General features: G+C 46.0%; 1 protein-coding gene across 4 annotated transcripts in view; it reads left to right on the top strand.

Annotated features, from left to right (window-relative positions):
• unc5b (unc-5 netrin receptor B) overlaps window positions 1-15,535 on the top strand; it is a 268,998-nt gene that overhangs the window by 206,161 nt on the left and 47,302 nt on the right. For 3 of the 4 annotated variants that reach the window (XM_072583545.1, XM_072583548.1, XM_072583547.1), the window contains exons 5-9: window positions 1,267-1,447; window positions 4,461-4,628; window positions 7,115-7,279; window positions 9,276-9,308; window positions 14,510-14,704. In XM_072583545.1, coding sequence (XP_072439646.1) covers window positions 1,267-1,447; window positions 4,461-4,628; window positions 7,115-7,279; window positions 9,276-9,308; window positions 14,510-14,704 — 742 coding nt within the window. The remainder of the gene's footprint in view (window positions 1-1,266; window positions 1,448-4,460; window positions 4,629-7,114; window positions 7,280-9,275; window positions 9,309-14,509; window positions 14,705-15,535) is intronic. The other variant, XM_072583546.1, reaches the window with a different exon arrangement.

The following is a 15,535-nucleotide window of genomic DNA, read 5'->3' as shown; positions in this document are numbered from 1 at the left end:
ATCACACCCCTGAAATGATATCTTTAAATCTTGTAGACTCAATGATACTGAGTGGAAACGTGGGAGAGAAAGGCTGATTGAGGTAAACCTGTCAGGTTATTTAACAACATCATCACTGTCTCTAAGTGAAACCTCCCCTCACAACATTGCCATGAGCGAGTTAATAGCTTGCCTTGAGGCCATGTTAAAGAACCCTTACAGTGCATATGGAGGCCATTCAGCCCATCGGGGCTGCACCAACCGTCTGAAAAGTATCCCATCCAGATCCACTCCCCCACCATCCCCATAACCTTACGTTAACCACAGCCAATCCCCCTAGACTACACATCCCTGAACACTGTGGAGCAACTTAGCACAGCCAATCCTGCACACCTTTGGACTGTGGGAGGAAACCCACGCAGACACAGGGAGAATATGCAAACTCCACACAGATAGTCACTCGAGGCTGGAATTGAACCTGGGTCCCTGGCGCGGAGGCAGCAGTGCTTGACCACTGAGCCACAACCTGTAGACCCTTATATTTCCTTCACTATCAAACATGTGAAGGAAGACCTAACAGTGCATTTCCTGATGTATTTCTCTTACCTTGAGGAATCTTTAGCTGAGAGCTCTCAGGCAGTCACCCAAGGCTGGAATCGAACCTGGGTACTTGCCGCTGTGAGGCAGTGGTATTAAACACTGTGCCACCCTCCAAGCAAAGGTTGAGGTGCACAAGGCTTTCCTCATCTCTGGACACCTGGTTGCATTTGAAATTTCCAGGGTGTATTACTGTGTGCCCCTCCCTTTTACCTGCCCTTTCGAAAACAGAGGCAGCATAATTCTCCCTCACATCAATCAATCACACATTCTCAGTGAACGGTGGATCATATTTGAGGGATGGGTGAATTATTCCCCCTCCCTATTTTCTGTCCTTCTATAGACATGAGGGGATGTAGGGATAGTGCAGGGAAATGTCATTGGAGTAGAGGTTCAGCATGATCTATGCCTGAATGGCTCATTCTATTTTGCACACTGCTATGTTTGATACCTCATAGTAATGGGTGAAAATATACTTGTAATGACTATCTGCCTGTTGTTACCTGGAAACTTTTAGGATACAACTCTGCCAAATCCATTTGTGAATTTGTAGGTTCTTGCTATATCTATACGTTGCTTCATCAGTTTTATATGATTAACAATATAACCGATGACAGTGCTATCAGTATGAGGGACACTGGCCCTCAGAGATGCTGCCATTTATTTCCACTGCTCCCTTACCTCGTCCAGGTGGAGTGGCTGAAGAACGATGAAGTTATCGATCCAGTGCAAGACTCGAACTTCCTCCTCACCATCGACCACAACCTGATTATCAAACAGGCCCGCCTCTCCGATACGGCAAACTACACATGTGTGGCCAAGAACATTGTGGCGAAAAGGCGTAGCACCACAGCCACGGTAGTTGTATACGGTAAGTGAGGGGACTTTGTCTGAAGAAGATGTTTCTGCCAGTGGGAGCCGGGGGCAGAACCTCAGGGTGATAGGATGGCCCTTTAGAACTGAGATGGGGAGAAATTCCTTCAGCCAGGGATTGGTGAATCTGTGGAACCAATGGCTGTTGGGCCAAGTCATTTGGGTGTCTTTAAGACAGAGATAGATAAGTTCTTGATTAGTGAGGGGATTGAGAGTTACAGGGAGAAGGCAAGAGATTGAGGTTGAGAAACCTGTCAGTCGTGATCAAATGGTGGAGCAGATGCGATGGGCGAAATGGCTGATTTTTGCTCCTATATCTTATCGGCTCTCAGAAGCTGCTCCACTCCCATGTTGCTCTCTCTGACTACACAACATTTTGTAACAAAGTACGTGTGAAAGTATATAAATCAAATCAAATCTCCACCAGTTGCTTTATGCTTATGGACAGGCAAAGTGTGAGGGGGTTCCATCTCCCTCTCACAATATGTGGGCCAAATAGTTCAGATGAGCGATGAGCTGGGCTGACCACGTTCAGCAGAATTGTGGGGAACGCAGTACATATATTGCTTTAACAAAATGGAACAGCACGCTGACTCAGTGATTAGCACTGCTACCTCAGAGCACCAGGGACCCGAGTTCGATTCCACCCTCAGGCGACTGTCTGTGTAGAGTTTGCACGTTCTCCCCGGGTCTATGAGAGTTTCCTCCAGGTGTTCAGTTTCCTCCCACAGTCCATAATGTGCAGGTTAGGGTGGTTGGCCGTGGGAAATTGCCCTGTAGAGTCCAGCGACATGCAGGCTAGTTGGGTTAGCCATGGGATGTACAGGGACAGGGGGTGGGTCTGGGTGGGGTACTTTTTGGAGGGTCAGTGTGGATAGTCTGTTTCCCCACACTGTAGGGATTCTATGAAAAGTGCACTTGGCTTTTTGACTTGTTTCCTGCAGATTTAGCATCAGAACCATGTCAGTCCCAAGCGTCCTGCAAAAACTCTTAACTCATGGCGTGTAATTAACCCCTTGCCCCTTAATTCGTGAGCAGGGAAAATGAGTTACAGGGATGGTAGAGAACAGCAGAAATGTCTGATTTTACACTGCCTGCTATTCTAGCAAAATATGGAACAATTTTCCCTTTAAAACTGGTCACAAAGAGATTTCATTAAAATGTTGTTACTGTAATTTCACACCCAGCAATTCATAGGCTTATAGGTTTAATGGTGCCAGTATAATTGCACCTTGTTCTTTCACAGTGCTTAACCCGTGATACAGATTCCATTTGGATCTTTTTATGTGCAGTTTTTGATGACAAATTTAAGGATCTGTACTGCATCTATCTTGTGGAGAGAGAGAGAGAGATTTAATGGCATGCTGGGGGCTGGAGGGGGAAAGCAGCAGAATTCAACATGCACAGTCAGACTTGATGATAATTGGAGGTGAAGGTGGGTCAGGAGGTTGGGGTTTCAGGAGAGGAGTAAAGCTGGGGATTATCAGAGAATCCTATCAGTGTATAAACAAGCCATTAGGCCCAGCCAGTCCACACTGACCCTCCAAAGAGTATCCCATCCAGACCCACCCTCCTACTTCATTCCTGTCACCCCACATATCCCATGGCCTATCCACTTATCCTGCACATCTTTGGACTGTGGGAGAAAGCCAGAGGGAGGCCACACAGACACGGGAAAAATGTGCAAACTCATTACAGACAGTCACCTGAGGGTGGAATTGAACCCAGGTCCCTGGCGCTGTGAGGCAGCAGTGCTCACCACTGAGCCACCGTGTAGATTATTTCTACTCTCAAGAAAAAGGCTGAAGTAGCAGGTTTTGCACTAAGGTGAGTGTGATAGACACAAAATAAACCATAAATATGAGGTAGTAACTAACCAATCCAATAAAGAAATAATGTGAAATGCCCGTTTGTGGGGAGTGGTTAGAGTGTGGACCTTGCTATCACAGAAAGCGCACGTGATAAGTGGCTTAGACGCTTCATAGAATGGGCATGTGAGAGAAAAAAGGAATAGAAATATTTTATGAAAGGGTAGAGTGAGGAATGAGGAAAGACCAGAGAGAGGAGTTGGCTTGGATTGCCTCTGTCTCTCTCTCTCTTGTGAAATCTATGCAAATATGGTCTTACAAATATTTGCAGGTTGATCATTGATCATGGGAAATGCCAAGGTTGAATCAATAACAGGTGTTATGTTTCTGAGCCACCTACACCATCTGGTTGACCCCTGACCTAAGGAGGACTCTGTTCCCCTGAGACAGCCAAGCACATTGCATATGCAGCTCAGCTGAGTCGACCCCAATCCGTGTGCTCAGTTTGCTGCTAATGTCCACATTGAGTGGAGAGATGCGCAGAGCCATGTTTGATCTAGTGTGGCTCTAACTGGAACAGACTCTCCAACTGAACAAAATGTGGTTTGTTGCATATGAGCAATCAGCTCCAAGTCACATTGACATGATCACCATTGTCACAGAGACTGAGGAGCTCCTCAATGTTCGGTCTGTCCTGAGATCCTAAGCCTTTGTTCCCACTAGTCCAAATGACATGGTCATAGTTGGTGCTGGCACATCTCAGTATTAACTCTTCCAGACCCATGTACAACAATGTGGAGACGTTAGTAACTCTCATTGTCCCAGTAAACAGATATTGAAGCTTTGAAGAAATAGATTGGGTAGCTAGAAACTATTTCTGAGGGCAATTTTTTCACACAGAGTGTGGTACGTGTATGGAATGAGCTGCCAGAGGAAGTGGTGGAGGCTGGTACATTTGCAACATTTAAGAGGCATCTGGATGGGTTTATGCATAGAAAGGGTTTGGAGGGATATGGGCCAGGTTCTGGTAGGTGGGACTAGATTGGGTTGGGATATCTGGTCGGCATGGACAAGTTGGACCGAAGGGTCTGTTTCCATGCTGTACATCTCTATGACTCCATGACAATGATTTTGAGAGGAAGGAATGGTGGTGTAGTGATAATGTCACTGGTAATTGAATAATGCGGCTCCCCCCCATTGCAGTGAATGGTGGCTGGTCGACCTGGACAGAGTGGTCTTCATGCACTAACCGCTGTGGCCGGGGCTGGCAGAAACGGACAAGGACATGCACCAACCCAGCACCCCTCAACGGCGGGGCCTTCTGTGAGGGACAAACCTTTCAGAAGATCGGCTGCACAACCATGTGCCCAGGTGAGTGGAGAGAAGGTGCAGCAGTTTCCCACAGACCTGGCAGAGCGAAACAACTCGGTGAAACAAGAAATGCTTTCAAGGAGGAGATGAATATAGTTCTTCTGGGTAAAGGGGATGAGGCGAAAGCAGGAACGGAGGACTGAGTTGGATGAAACGTTCTGAGAAAAAGTCACTTGGCCGAAAACGTGAACTCTTGATTTCTCTCCACAGATAGTGCCGGACCTGCTGAGCTTTTCCAGCAATGTCTGTTTTTGTTACTGAGTTGGATGATCAGCCATGACCATATTGAATGGTAGAGCAGACTCAAAAGGGCTGAATGATGTTTTCTATGCTTCTGATAAACACTAACTCCATTTCAGAGGAATTATAGTCACACCAGAATCATTAAGAATTGACGCTCCCCCCCCCACCCCCTCCCCTGTATGCAATATAATAGCCATATTCACAAATGGTCCTTTTTCTCTATATTCATTCACAAGATGGGAGCTTTGCTGGGAACGGGACCATTTATTGCCCATCCCTGATTGTCCATGGGAAGATGATGCTCAGCTGCCTTCTTGAACTGCTGCTGCCCACGTGGTGTGGGTGCACGCACAAGCCAACAGCTGGGTGTCATGGTTTGGGACAAGCCATCTGAGGAGGTTTGGCACATTGCAGCAGTTCATCTTGTAGATGCTACTGAGTGGCAGGGGTGAAGGGAGTGGATGTTCAAGATGGCGGATGGGGTGCCAGTCAAGTGGGCTACTTTGTTTTGGGTGGTGCCAAGCTCTTGCTTGCACCCATCCAGGAAAATGGGATGTATTCCATCACACCCCTGACTTCGACCTTGGGAGGCTCAGGCTCAGGGCGAGACAAGGGGTGGGGTGGTTAATGAATCACTGCAGATCGCTGCATTCTGGCAGAAAATGGGTAGGCACGGGCTCCGTGAAGGGAAAATAGAAGAGTTGGATGAAGAAGAGTGGCAGGCTTCAAAATTATTGGATTCCCCATCCTTAGAGCTGGTCTTATGGCTGGCGTGGTTAGTCTAATTCAGTTTCTGGTCTGTGAGGGTAAACCAATCAAGTTAGTGCTAAGCTGAACATGTGTTGCTGGAAAAGCGCAGCAGGTCAGGCAGCATCCGAGGAACAGGAGAATTGACGTTTCGGGCATCAGCCCTTCTTCAGGAATCATGAGGCTGATGCCCGAAATGTCGATTCTCCTGCTCCTTGGATGCTGACTGACCTGCTGTGCTTTTCCAGCAACACATTTTCAGCTCTGATCTCCAGCATCTGCAGTCCTCACTTTCTCCAAGTTAGTGCTAAGTCTATCAAGGTTGGTGACTTAGAGTCATACATCAGAGAAGAGTTTATTTGGCCCATCATGTATATTCTAGCTGTCTGAACCAATAAGTTCCTAGCTCCTGTCCTTTCTGACAATACTGCAAGCTTCTCCCCTTTACATTCTTATCTTGTCCTTTTGTTTGCTAACTACCTTGAACTGAGCATTCTGACATCTGCTGCTTGAAAGTTCCTCTCTCCATCCCTGAAGCACTCTCTACATTAGCTTCTAGTTGGATGGGAACTGAACCTGATGACACTCTCTGGATAACCAAGTTTGTCCTGAATTCCTTATTGGACTTTGTCGTGACTGTCTAATATTTCTGGTCCCATGGACACTGCCAAAAGTGTAACTACTTCCTCTACGTCCACACTGTCAATCCCCCTCATTGTTTTAAACCCTGGTCACTTGGTCACCTCTGAACTTTCTCTTTTTGAAAGGCAAGAGCCTGTTCTGCCTTTTCTGATCATTACACCCTCTCAATTCTTGTACTATCCTTTCAAGTCTTTCAATACACATTCTCTCGGTCCTTTTTGAGAATGAGGAACTTGCTTTCACGTGCAGTAGTTTTTTAAAAAGCTCATTAATTCACGGGATGAGGGCATCGCTGGCCACGCCAGCATTTATTACCCATCCTTAATTGCCCAGAGGGCAGTTAAGAGTCAACCACATTGCTGTGAGTCTGAAGTCACATGTAGGCCAGACCAGGTAAGGATGGCCGTTTACTGCCCTAAAGAGCATTAGTGAAACAGATGGGTTTTTCCAACAGTTGACAATGGATCCATGGTCATTATTAAACTCTTAATTCCAGATTTTGTTGAGTTTAAATTCCACCATCTGCCATGGCATGACTTGAACACTGGTCCCCAGAACATAATCTGGGTCTCTGAATTAGCAGTTCTAGCGATAATACCACTAGGCCACTGTCTCTCACCTTGAGGTGATTTATATCAATGCATTTAAGGTAAAGCCAGATATGTACCTGAGGGAGAATGGGAAAATAGTCAGGGGTTCAAGTGGCAAGATAGAAATTGTGGAATGTCAGTGTGAGTTTGGCCAATGGCCTTTTTCTGCATGAAGTAATGTCATTGTGTGTACGTTATTTGAGCAAGTCCCTTTCACCCACACCCCGCGTCATTCCTCTCTTTGTTCTTTCTGGTGAAATGCAGTTGACGGCGGGTGGACAGATTGGAGCAAATGGTCAGCCTGCAGTACCGAGTGCACCCACTGGAGGAGCCGTAAATGCACCGAGCCCTCACCCAGAAATGGAGGCAAGGATTGCATTGGTCCTGTTCTGGAGTCCAAAAACTGCACGGATGGCCACTGTATGCAGAGTAAGTTGTTTTCTTTTCTCTCTCTCTCACTCAGAAACATTACCTGGCTCTCTGGATGAACAATCCAGCAACAATATCACTAGGCCAACACTGACTAACAGTGAGGAGGGAGGATTTGCATCTCTTTCCTCAATCGCCCTCAGTTGTGTTCAGTTGAGGTGAAGTCTCCTCCTTCTGAACCCTTCATGACTAAATCAGACCCACAGCGGCCAGAAAAAAATGGCTTGGGTGAACTGGCCAGCATTCCCTGCGACCTTCACTGCTCGCTTTCTATGAACCAGCCACAGGATCCTCAGTCAGCCCCTGTGCAGTCTGCAGAAAAATCTGAAAAGACCACATTGTTGCACACTTGTCAGGTCAAATTACCTCTCATTCCCCGGTGCTGCCAAGTCATAAACTCACCACCCCTCCTCCTCCCCTGCCCGACATCTTTGCAGTGATTTGTTGAGGTGAAAACCCTCAGGGTCATGTTTTCAGAAACGTGTAGCGGAAGGCTGATGGAGTCTTCACAAGCTCAATGGGCCTGCAGTCATTTGTCCACTCCAGGGAACAGTTAGGTGCCACTTGCCAATGGCAAACACACACACACACAGACACACACAGACAGACAGACACACACACACACACACACACACACACACACTGCTCAGCCTTCTACTGCTGAGCTCAGCTCCCTCCTCTCCCCAGCCCTCCTGCAGCATCTGAAGCACTGCAAAGAGTTCTTTATTTTATTGTGAGTTGAATAGCCAGGAGGCATTGCCATAAACAACTACAGAAGAACCTGCATTGTATTGTTCAAGGGAGGGAGGGAGTTAGATGTCTCTCCTTTATATTACAAATAAATGCACAATATTCCTTGTCATTGCCATGCCCTCTGGTGTAGTTCTGGTCTGACGTGGATGGTTTATTGACTATTTTAACATTGCCCCTGGCTCTCAGATGAATGGGATTTGATTGAATTCCTATAGCAGGGGTTCTGGGCATCTGTGAAATGTTCAGTCAGTAAAACAGCAAGATGATCACTTGTGCAAAATGTCTTGACATCCCTCTCCCTTTCGCCTTTAAAGTAAAATTCTTAATCCTGTTCCACAAGACTGTAATCTCTCACCAGTGATTACCGGCTGAAGCAGGGCGTTCTTAAAGGGTGGAGGAAGAATTTTAATAATCACGTCTCAGGATGTGCATCTTAGTCACCACCCTAACAATTTTGGGACATTTTCACAACCCCATCATTTTTCTTACTCCACCTTTATTTATCATTCTGTGCGGAATAACAGCATGCTTTCCCCAAAATCAAGCAGAAATTGCTGGAAAAGCTCAGCAGGTCTGGCAGCATCTGTGAAGAGAAATTGAGAATTAACATTTCGGGTCCACTGGATTTATCTTCGCAGATGCTGCCAGACCTGCTGAGCATTTCCAGCAAATTCATGCAATCCCTACGGTGTGGAAACAGGCCATTCGGCCCAACAAGTCTACACCAGCCCTCTGAAGAATAACCCACTCAGACCCATTCCCCTACCCTATTACTCTACATTTAACTCTGACTAATGCACCTAACCTACACATCCCTGAACACTAAGAGCAATTTAGCATGGCCAACTTACCTAAGCTGCACATCTTTGGACAGTGGGAGGAAACCAGAGGACCCAGAAAAAAATCCACGCAGACACAGGGAGAATGTACAAGCTCCACACAGACAGTTGCCTGAGACTGGAATCGAACCTGGGTCCCTGGCGCTATGAGACACCACTGAGCCACCATGCCATCCAAATCCTGGGAGGGGTTGGTTCTGATATATAGCATCTGTAGTTCTTTCAGTTTTGATATGGCTTCCCCAAAGTCCTTGTGTGAGTGTGCAGTGCCTTTCCACACATTAACATTGTTTTGAGTGCATTTATTTTAACCATTTCAACTAATTTTCTACTTCTGTGTGCATTCTAATAAATTCATTTCATTCTTTTTTCATGTTGATTTCATTTTTGTTTTCTTTTAACAGATAAAAAGCTTTTAAATGAACAAATAAGCTCTCGTAAGTTTCCATTTCATTATTTCAATTCCATTTTATTTTTTTTTTGGTCATGTGCAGTAGTCACTGACAGTAAGACTCAGATTCATCCACTTCATTGTGACTGTCGGGTAAACACCAGTCTTCATGCCAGTGTTAGGGTATTCTGTACATTTTATGCTGAGCTGGAATGTTTAACTTATCCAAATTAATTTTATTATGTCTGATAGTAAATGTCTTTATGTGTTTCCTTGTCAGTAATCAATGAGCTTTTTTCATTCACTCATGGGATGTGGGTGTTGTTGGCTGGGCCAGTATTTATTGCCCATCCCTAGTTGCCCCTTGAGAAGGTGGTGGTATGCCGCTGCAGTCCATATGCGGTAGATACACCCGCCATGGGGCAGTACCACGGCACAGTGGTTAGTGCTGCTGTCTCACGGCCCCAGGGACAGTTTCAATTCCACCATTGGGTAACAGTCTGTGTGGAGTTCGCACATTCTCTCCATGCCTGTGTGGGTTTCCTCCGGGTGCTCTAGTTTACTCTGTCAGTCCAAAGATGTGCAAGTTAGGTGGATTAGCCATGCTAAATTGCTCAGTGTCCAGGGATGTGCAGGCTAGGTAGGTTAGCAGTGGGAAATGCAGAGTTACAGTGATGGGTTGGGACTGGGTGGGGTGCTCTTTGGAGGGTCAGTGTGGACCCGATGGGCCAAATGGCCTGCTTCCACACTGTAATGATTCTATGATGATCTAACACTGTTAGGGAGAGAATTCCTGGATGTTGACCCAGCGACACTGAAGGAACGGCGATATATTTCCAAGAGAGATGGTGAATGGCTTGGAGGGGAAGTTGCAGGGGATGGCATTCCCATGTATCTGCTACCTTTGTCCTTCAAGATGGTAATGTTCGTGGCACCACTATCTTAGCCTCCTGTGGCCATGAAGTTAGACAACAAGATTCTTTCCCTTAATGTTTTGTGGGAACATTAGCTCATTTTCTGAATGTACCGATAAGATTGTGTCGCAGGCATGTCGAAGCAACTGCATTGTGTGGGTGGATCTTTGGGATCATTGCCGTGACTTCAGTGTCTTGTGTTGGCAGCTTTCGAACACTGCCTCCCATTGGTTATCTTTATGATTTGCACAGGACCATTGTTGTTGTGCCCCCAACTCTGACACTCCCTTGTGAAGCCACCTACTGCAGTCACACTGGTTCTTTGGGAACTAGGAGCTATCAATGTATACCATGGTCTCTAAGTTCAAGAGGGAGAAACATCTTCATCTAGAGAACGTGGAGCTCACTACTACAAGGTGTAGTTGAGGTGAATAGTAATCAAGCTGCAAGAATCATCATAGTCTTCCTTAGCCATACTTGTTCTTCAGCGAAACTTAGTGTATTTAACCTGAGGGTCATCACCCCTCAGGCGAGGGGAAATGTTGAGAAGGAGAGTCCTTCGTGGGAACCTCAGCCACTGTGGGAATTGAACCCACACTATTGACATCTCTCTGCATCACAAACCAGCCAATTGAGCTATTGACGCAGTAAAGGGGAAGCTGGGGAAGCATATACATGAAGGGGAAAGAACTAGAAGGATAAGCTAGAGAAAGAGGAAGCTCCTCTGGGTCACAAACAACAGCATAGATGGTTAGGCCAAATGGCCTGTTTCTGTGGTATAGATATTATGTCATGGATGGGATTTCTTTGAACCCCAGATTCCCTTTATCTATACAGCACAATGTGACTGGAAGAATCAGGGAAAATTGGCTTTGTCTGGACTTTATGGGGTGATAGGTGAACACATATGCTTGTGGACTGTGAGAAGTTGAAGTATGGAATGGTTTAGACATTCCTGGATTGAAGAGGATTTATCGTTTGGTTGCTTTGAAACAAAATTCAAAACTTCAAAGAGAACTATGGATTGTTTTCTGTTTTCTGGGAGAGTAAGTCATTTGGGAGAAGTGTCCAGTTAAAAAAAATCTGTTAAGACAGTTGAGTTGATTTTACAGACCCCAACTTGTGGATGTACAGACTCAGGAAAGCCTTGTGCTGTTCATCATCTAGCAACAGCCTCTGGTTTCATGTTACTGTGTGTTATCGCAGGCCTGGGATAGGAGTTATTGAAGGAGCTGACAGTAGGAAGCCACTGTCTTGCTCAGTTAGGAAGAGAACAATCTGAAAGCAAATACCAGCTAAAAACTCAAAATGAAATTATTTTGGAAAGCTGGGAAAGCGTCAAATATCAGGATTCCTATCTGTTTCCAATGGGAATGTGAAATCTGGCCTGCTGATCTTCCTTCCTTTTGTGACTCTCAGCAATTTGATCTTGTCAACAGGAATTGAAGAAACTGAGAGATGTCAACTCATTCTATCTTCAGAATTGATACCCTTTGACTCCTCGGGCTGTTGTTGTTCTATTTCACACCCATATCTGTACAGTGCTGTGTCATATGGGGATTAAAGAGATGCAGTTTAATTCTGAAAATTAACTTAGTTCTTAACCATTTTTTTCCGCTCGGTTAAAGAATAACTCTTGCTTGTAATAGGTGAATTATTTTGAGTTAATTAAAGAAGCTTGATGGGCAATTATTCTGGTAGTAGGACAAAAGAGAGATAGATTGACCATACTGGTGATAAAAAAGAGAGATTTATACTTCTTGTATGGCTTGTGGAGTAGTGAGGCTTGATACACTCCTCCCACCAGAGTCATACAGAAAATTGAAATGTTTAATGACACAAAAGGTAGTTGCAATCACTTGTAGGCTCTAGTTTGAGTACATGTTCAGGAGTTTGGATGTCTCACTGTGACAGTATGGGGAATTAATATTGCATTTGTTTTATTACTGGGCGTCCCTCTGCTCTGAATGGTGATTGCTTATGCACTAAAATAAGATCCAGCGGAAACAATGACTGAAAACTAGCCTTGTCTGCAGTTCCTTCATCACTCCAATCGATGTGATTTTATTTATCCATCTATATGCAGTTCTGGACACCACACTTCGGAGAGGACAAGCCTCAGAATGAGAACAGCACAACTTCTCCAAATTGTTGCTAAACCTCTGTAGCTAGGAGGAATTATAGTCATAGAGTTGTACAGCACAGAAACAGACTATTCGGTCCAACTCGTCCATGCCGACCAGATATTCTAAATTAATCTCGTCCCTTTTGCCAGCCTTTGGCCCGCATCCCTCTAAACCCTTCCTATTCATATACCCAATCCGATGCCTCTTAAATGCTGTAATTGTACCAGCCTCCACCACTTCCTCTGGCAACTCATTCCATACATGCACCACCCTTTGTGTGTAAAAGTTGCCCCTTAAGTCGCTTTTAAATCTTTCCCATCTCACTCTAAACCTATTCCATCTGGTTTTGAATTCCCCTATCTTGGGAGCAAGACTATTTAGAGCTGAAAATGTGTTGCTGGAAAAGCGCAGCAGGTTAGGCAGCATCCAAGGAGCAGGAGAATCGATGTTTCGGGCATGAGCCCTTCTTCAGGAATGAGGAAGGTGTGCCAAGCAGGCTAAGATAAAAGGTAGGGAGGAGGGACTTGGGGGAGGGGCGTTGGAAATGGAAGGAGGTAAAGGTGAGGGTGATAGGTCGAAGTGGGGGTGGGGGGGCGGAGAGGTCAGGAAGAAGATTGCAGGTTAGGAAGGTGGTGCTGAGTTCGAGGGTTGTGACTGAGACAAGGTGGGGGGAGGGGAAATGAGGAAACTGGAGAAATCTGAGTTCATCCCTTGTGGTTGGAGGGTTCCTAGGCGGAAGATGAGGCACTCTTCCTCCAGCCGACCTGTTGCTATGCTCTATTTACCCTATCCATGCCCCTCATGATTTTATAAACCTCTATAAGGTCACCCCTCAGCCTCCGACACTCCAGGGAATACAGCCCCAGCCTGTTCAGCCTTTCCCTGTAGCTCAAACCCATCAACTCTGGCAACATCCTTGTAAATCTTTTCTGAACCCTTTCAGGTTTAACAGCAACTTTCATATGGCAGAATTAAATAAATTGGATACATATTCCTTGCAATATAGAAGGTTGAGGTTTTTAAATGACTAATGCAGAAGTTGAATATTGCTGAAGGATGATGTGTTTTTAAGTTTTTCAATTTGCAGTTATCAGGTAAAAATGGTAAAAAATGCTAGTTTGAAGGGAGAAACCCTTGCTAAACAATCAGCACTCTCCTCACACAGTCTGCAGTGTTCTCCGCTATGTTTGTTCATTCTTTCAAATGTTCCTGATGAGAGCAAGATGCAAATGTACGTTTTCTTCAGAGATATTGAGGAATTGAGGATTTTAAAGCTATTTCCATTGATTGCAGTGGGGTTAGAGATATCAAGGACATAAACTAAAAACCAGTTCATTCAAGAGAGGAGTTAGTAAACACATCATACAAAGGCTGGTCAAAAGGTGGAATACTTTCCCCCCAAAAAAGTAGGTGTATTAAACCTTAAGATGGATAGAAATTTGCTAGCCAAGAGTGAGATAAGTACTGGAGCAGTTGGATCGGGCGAAAGTATAGACAAACTATGATTTCATTGAATTGCAGAACAAGTGCATAGAGGGAAATATGATGATACTGTGGCTTTTGTCCTGGTTTCATTTAGAGAGAGATTGGGGGACAGGTGAAGAGCAGTCTACGAGAAGATAAGCAATTTGTGAAGGCTTGGGTGTTATATTTAAAAGTTGGAACAACAGAATAAGCCTGAATGGGTGAAGACATACGCAGACCCAAGATTTTGCAGGTTTTGGTTTGGTTGGCTAGTGAGTGTGAACTGAGATTGTGGAAAGACCTCTCTCTCTCTGGGGAGCTGCTGCACATATCTCTTTCTTGCTGATAGAATTGCAAGTGAGACAATCTGAATTTGCCTTTTGCCAAGGGGTGTGCTTATGGGATCGTACTATATTAGAACAGTTAATTAGTAATAGTTGTTCTGTTAAGTTTTCCAGTAGACTAAAGTTATTCCAAATACTTTTTCCTTTTGTTGAATTTTAACTGTAGCATTTGAATAAACTGTGGTTTGCTTAAAATTGAGTAGTTTGATCAATTGAATTGCATCTGGAACACAGCACCTCGTAGTTACCTTTGAAATAAGAAAACTTTAGAGTCTAGGCTGTCTCTTGAATATAATTGGAGGAGGTCTGTTCTGGTCTGTCACCAGGGTGAATGGTCATTTCCTGCTGCTATGAATTTATATACAAACCTCACTGTTTGACTTTTCTTGAATTCCACAGCAATGAGGAGCAAGGGAGATGTTGCCTTGTATGCAGGGTTGGTGGTGGCTGTGTTCATCTTCCTGGTTATAATGCTGGTGCTCGGTATCATCGTATACAGAAGGAGCTGCCGGGACTTTGACACCGACATCACCGATTCCTCTGCCGCACTCACTGGAGGTTTCCAGCCCGTCAACTTCAAGACAGCTCGGCATGGTGAGTAATGCAGTGTGCATCTGCTGTCCTCTTATTCCCGTGGGGGGAGCAGTGCAACGGATAGGGGCGCGAAACACATTCCCACTCTCCCAAACCCCACTTCCACTCTCCCCATCCCATTCTCCCCACTCCCACTGTCCCCATCCCCATTCCCCCATTCTCCCCACCCCCACTCTACCCAATTCCCCATTCCCCACCCCCAATCTCCCCACCCCACTCTCCCCACTTCCACTCTCCCCATCCCACTCTCCTAAACACTACTCCCCCACTCTCCCCACCCCACTCTACCCAATTGCCCACTCTCCCAACACCCACTCTCCCAACACTCACTCTCCCCATTCCACTCTCCCCACTCCCAATCTCCCCATCCCACTCTCCCCACTCCCACTCTCCCCATCCCCACTCTCCCCGTCACCACTCTCCTCACCCCACTCTCCCCATCTCTACTCTCTCCATTGCCACTCTCCCCACCCCCAATCTCCCCATCCCACTCTTCCCACTTCAACTCTCTTCATCCCAATCTCCCCACTCCCACTCTCCCCACTCCCATTCTCTTCACTCCCACACTCCCCAACACCCCATCGCAACTCTCCCCATCCCCACCCCCACTCTCCACGTCGCCACTCTCCTCACCCCCACTCTCCCCATCGCCACTCTCCCCACCCCCACTCTCCCCATCGCCACTCTCCACACCCCCACACTCCCCATCGCCACTCTCCCCATCCGCACTCTCCACACCCTCACACTCCCCATCGCCACTCTCCCCATCGCCACTCTCCACACCCCCACACTCCCCATCACCACTCTCCTCATCCCCACTCTCCATGTCGC

Source organism: Chiloscyllium punctatum, chromosome 13 (assembly GCF_047496795.1).
Source record: "Chiloscyllium punctatum isolate Juve2018m chromosome 13, sChiPun1.3, whole genome shotgun sequence".
Taxonomy (NCBI): domain Eukaryota; kingdom Metazoa; phylum Chordata; class Chondrichthyes; order Orectolobiformes; family Hemiscylliidae; genus Chiloscyllium; species Chiloscyllium punctatum.
This window is presented reverse-complemented; position numbering and strand designations above follow the sequence as displayed.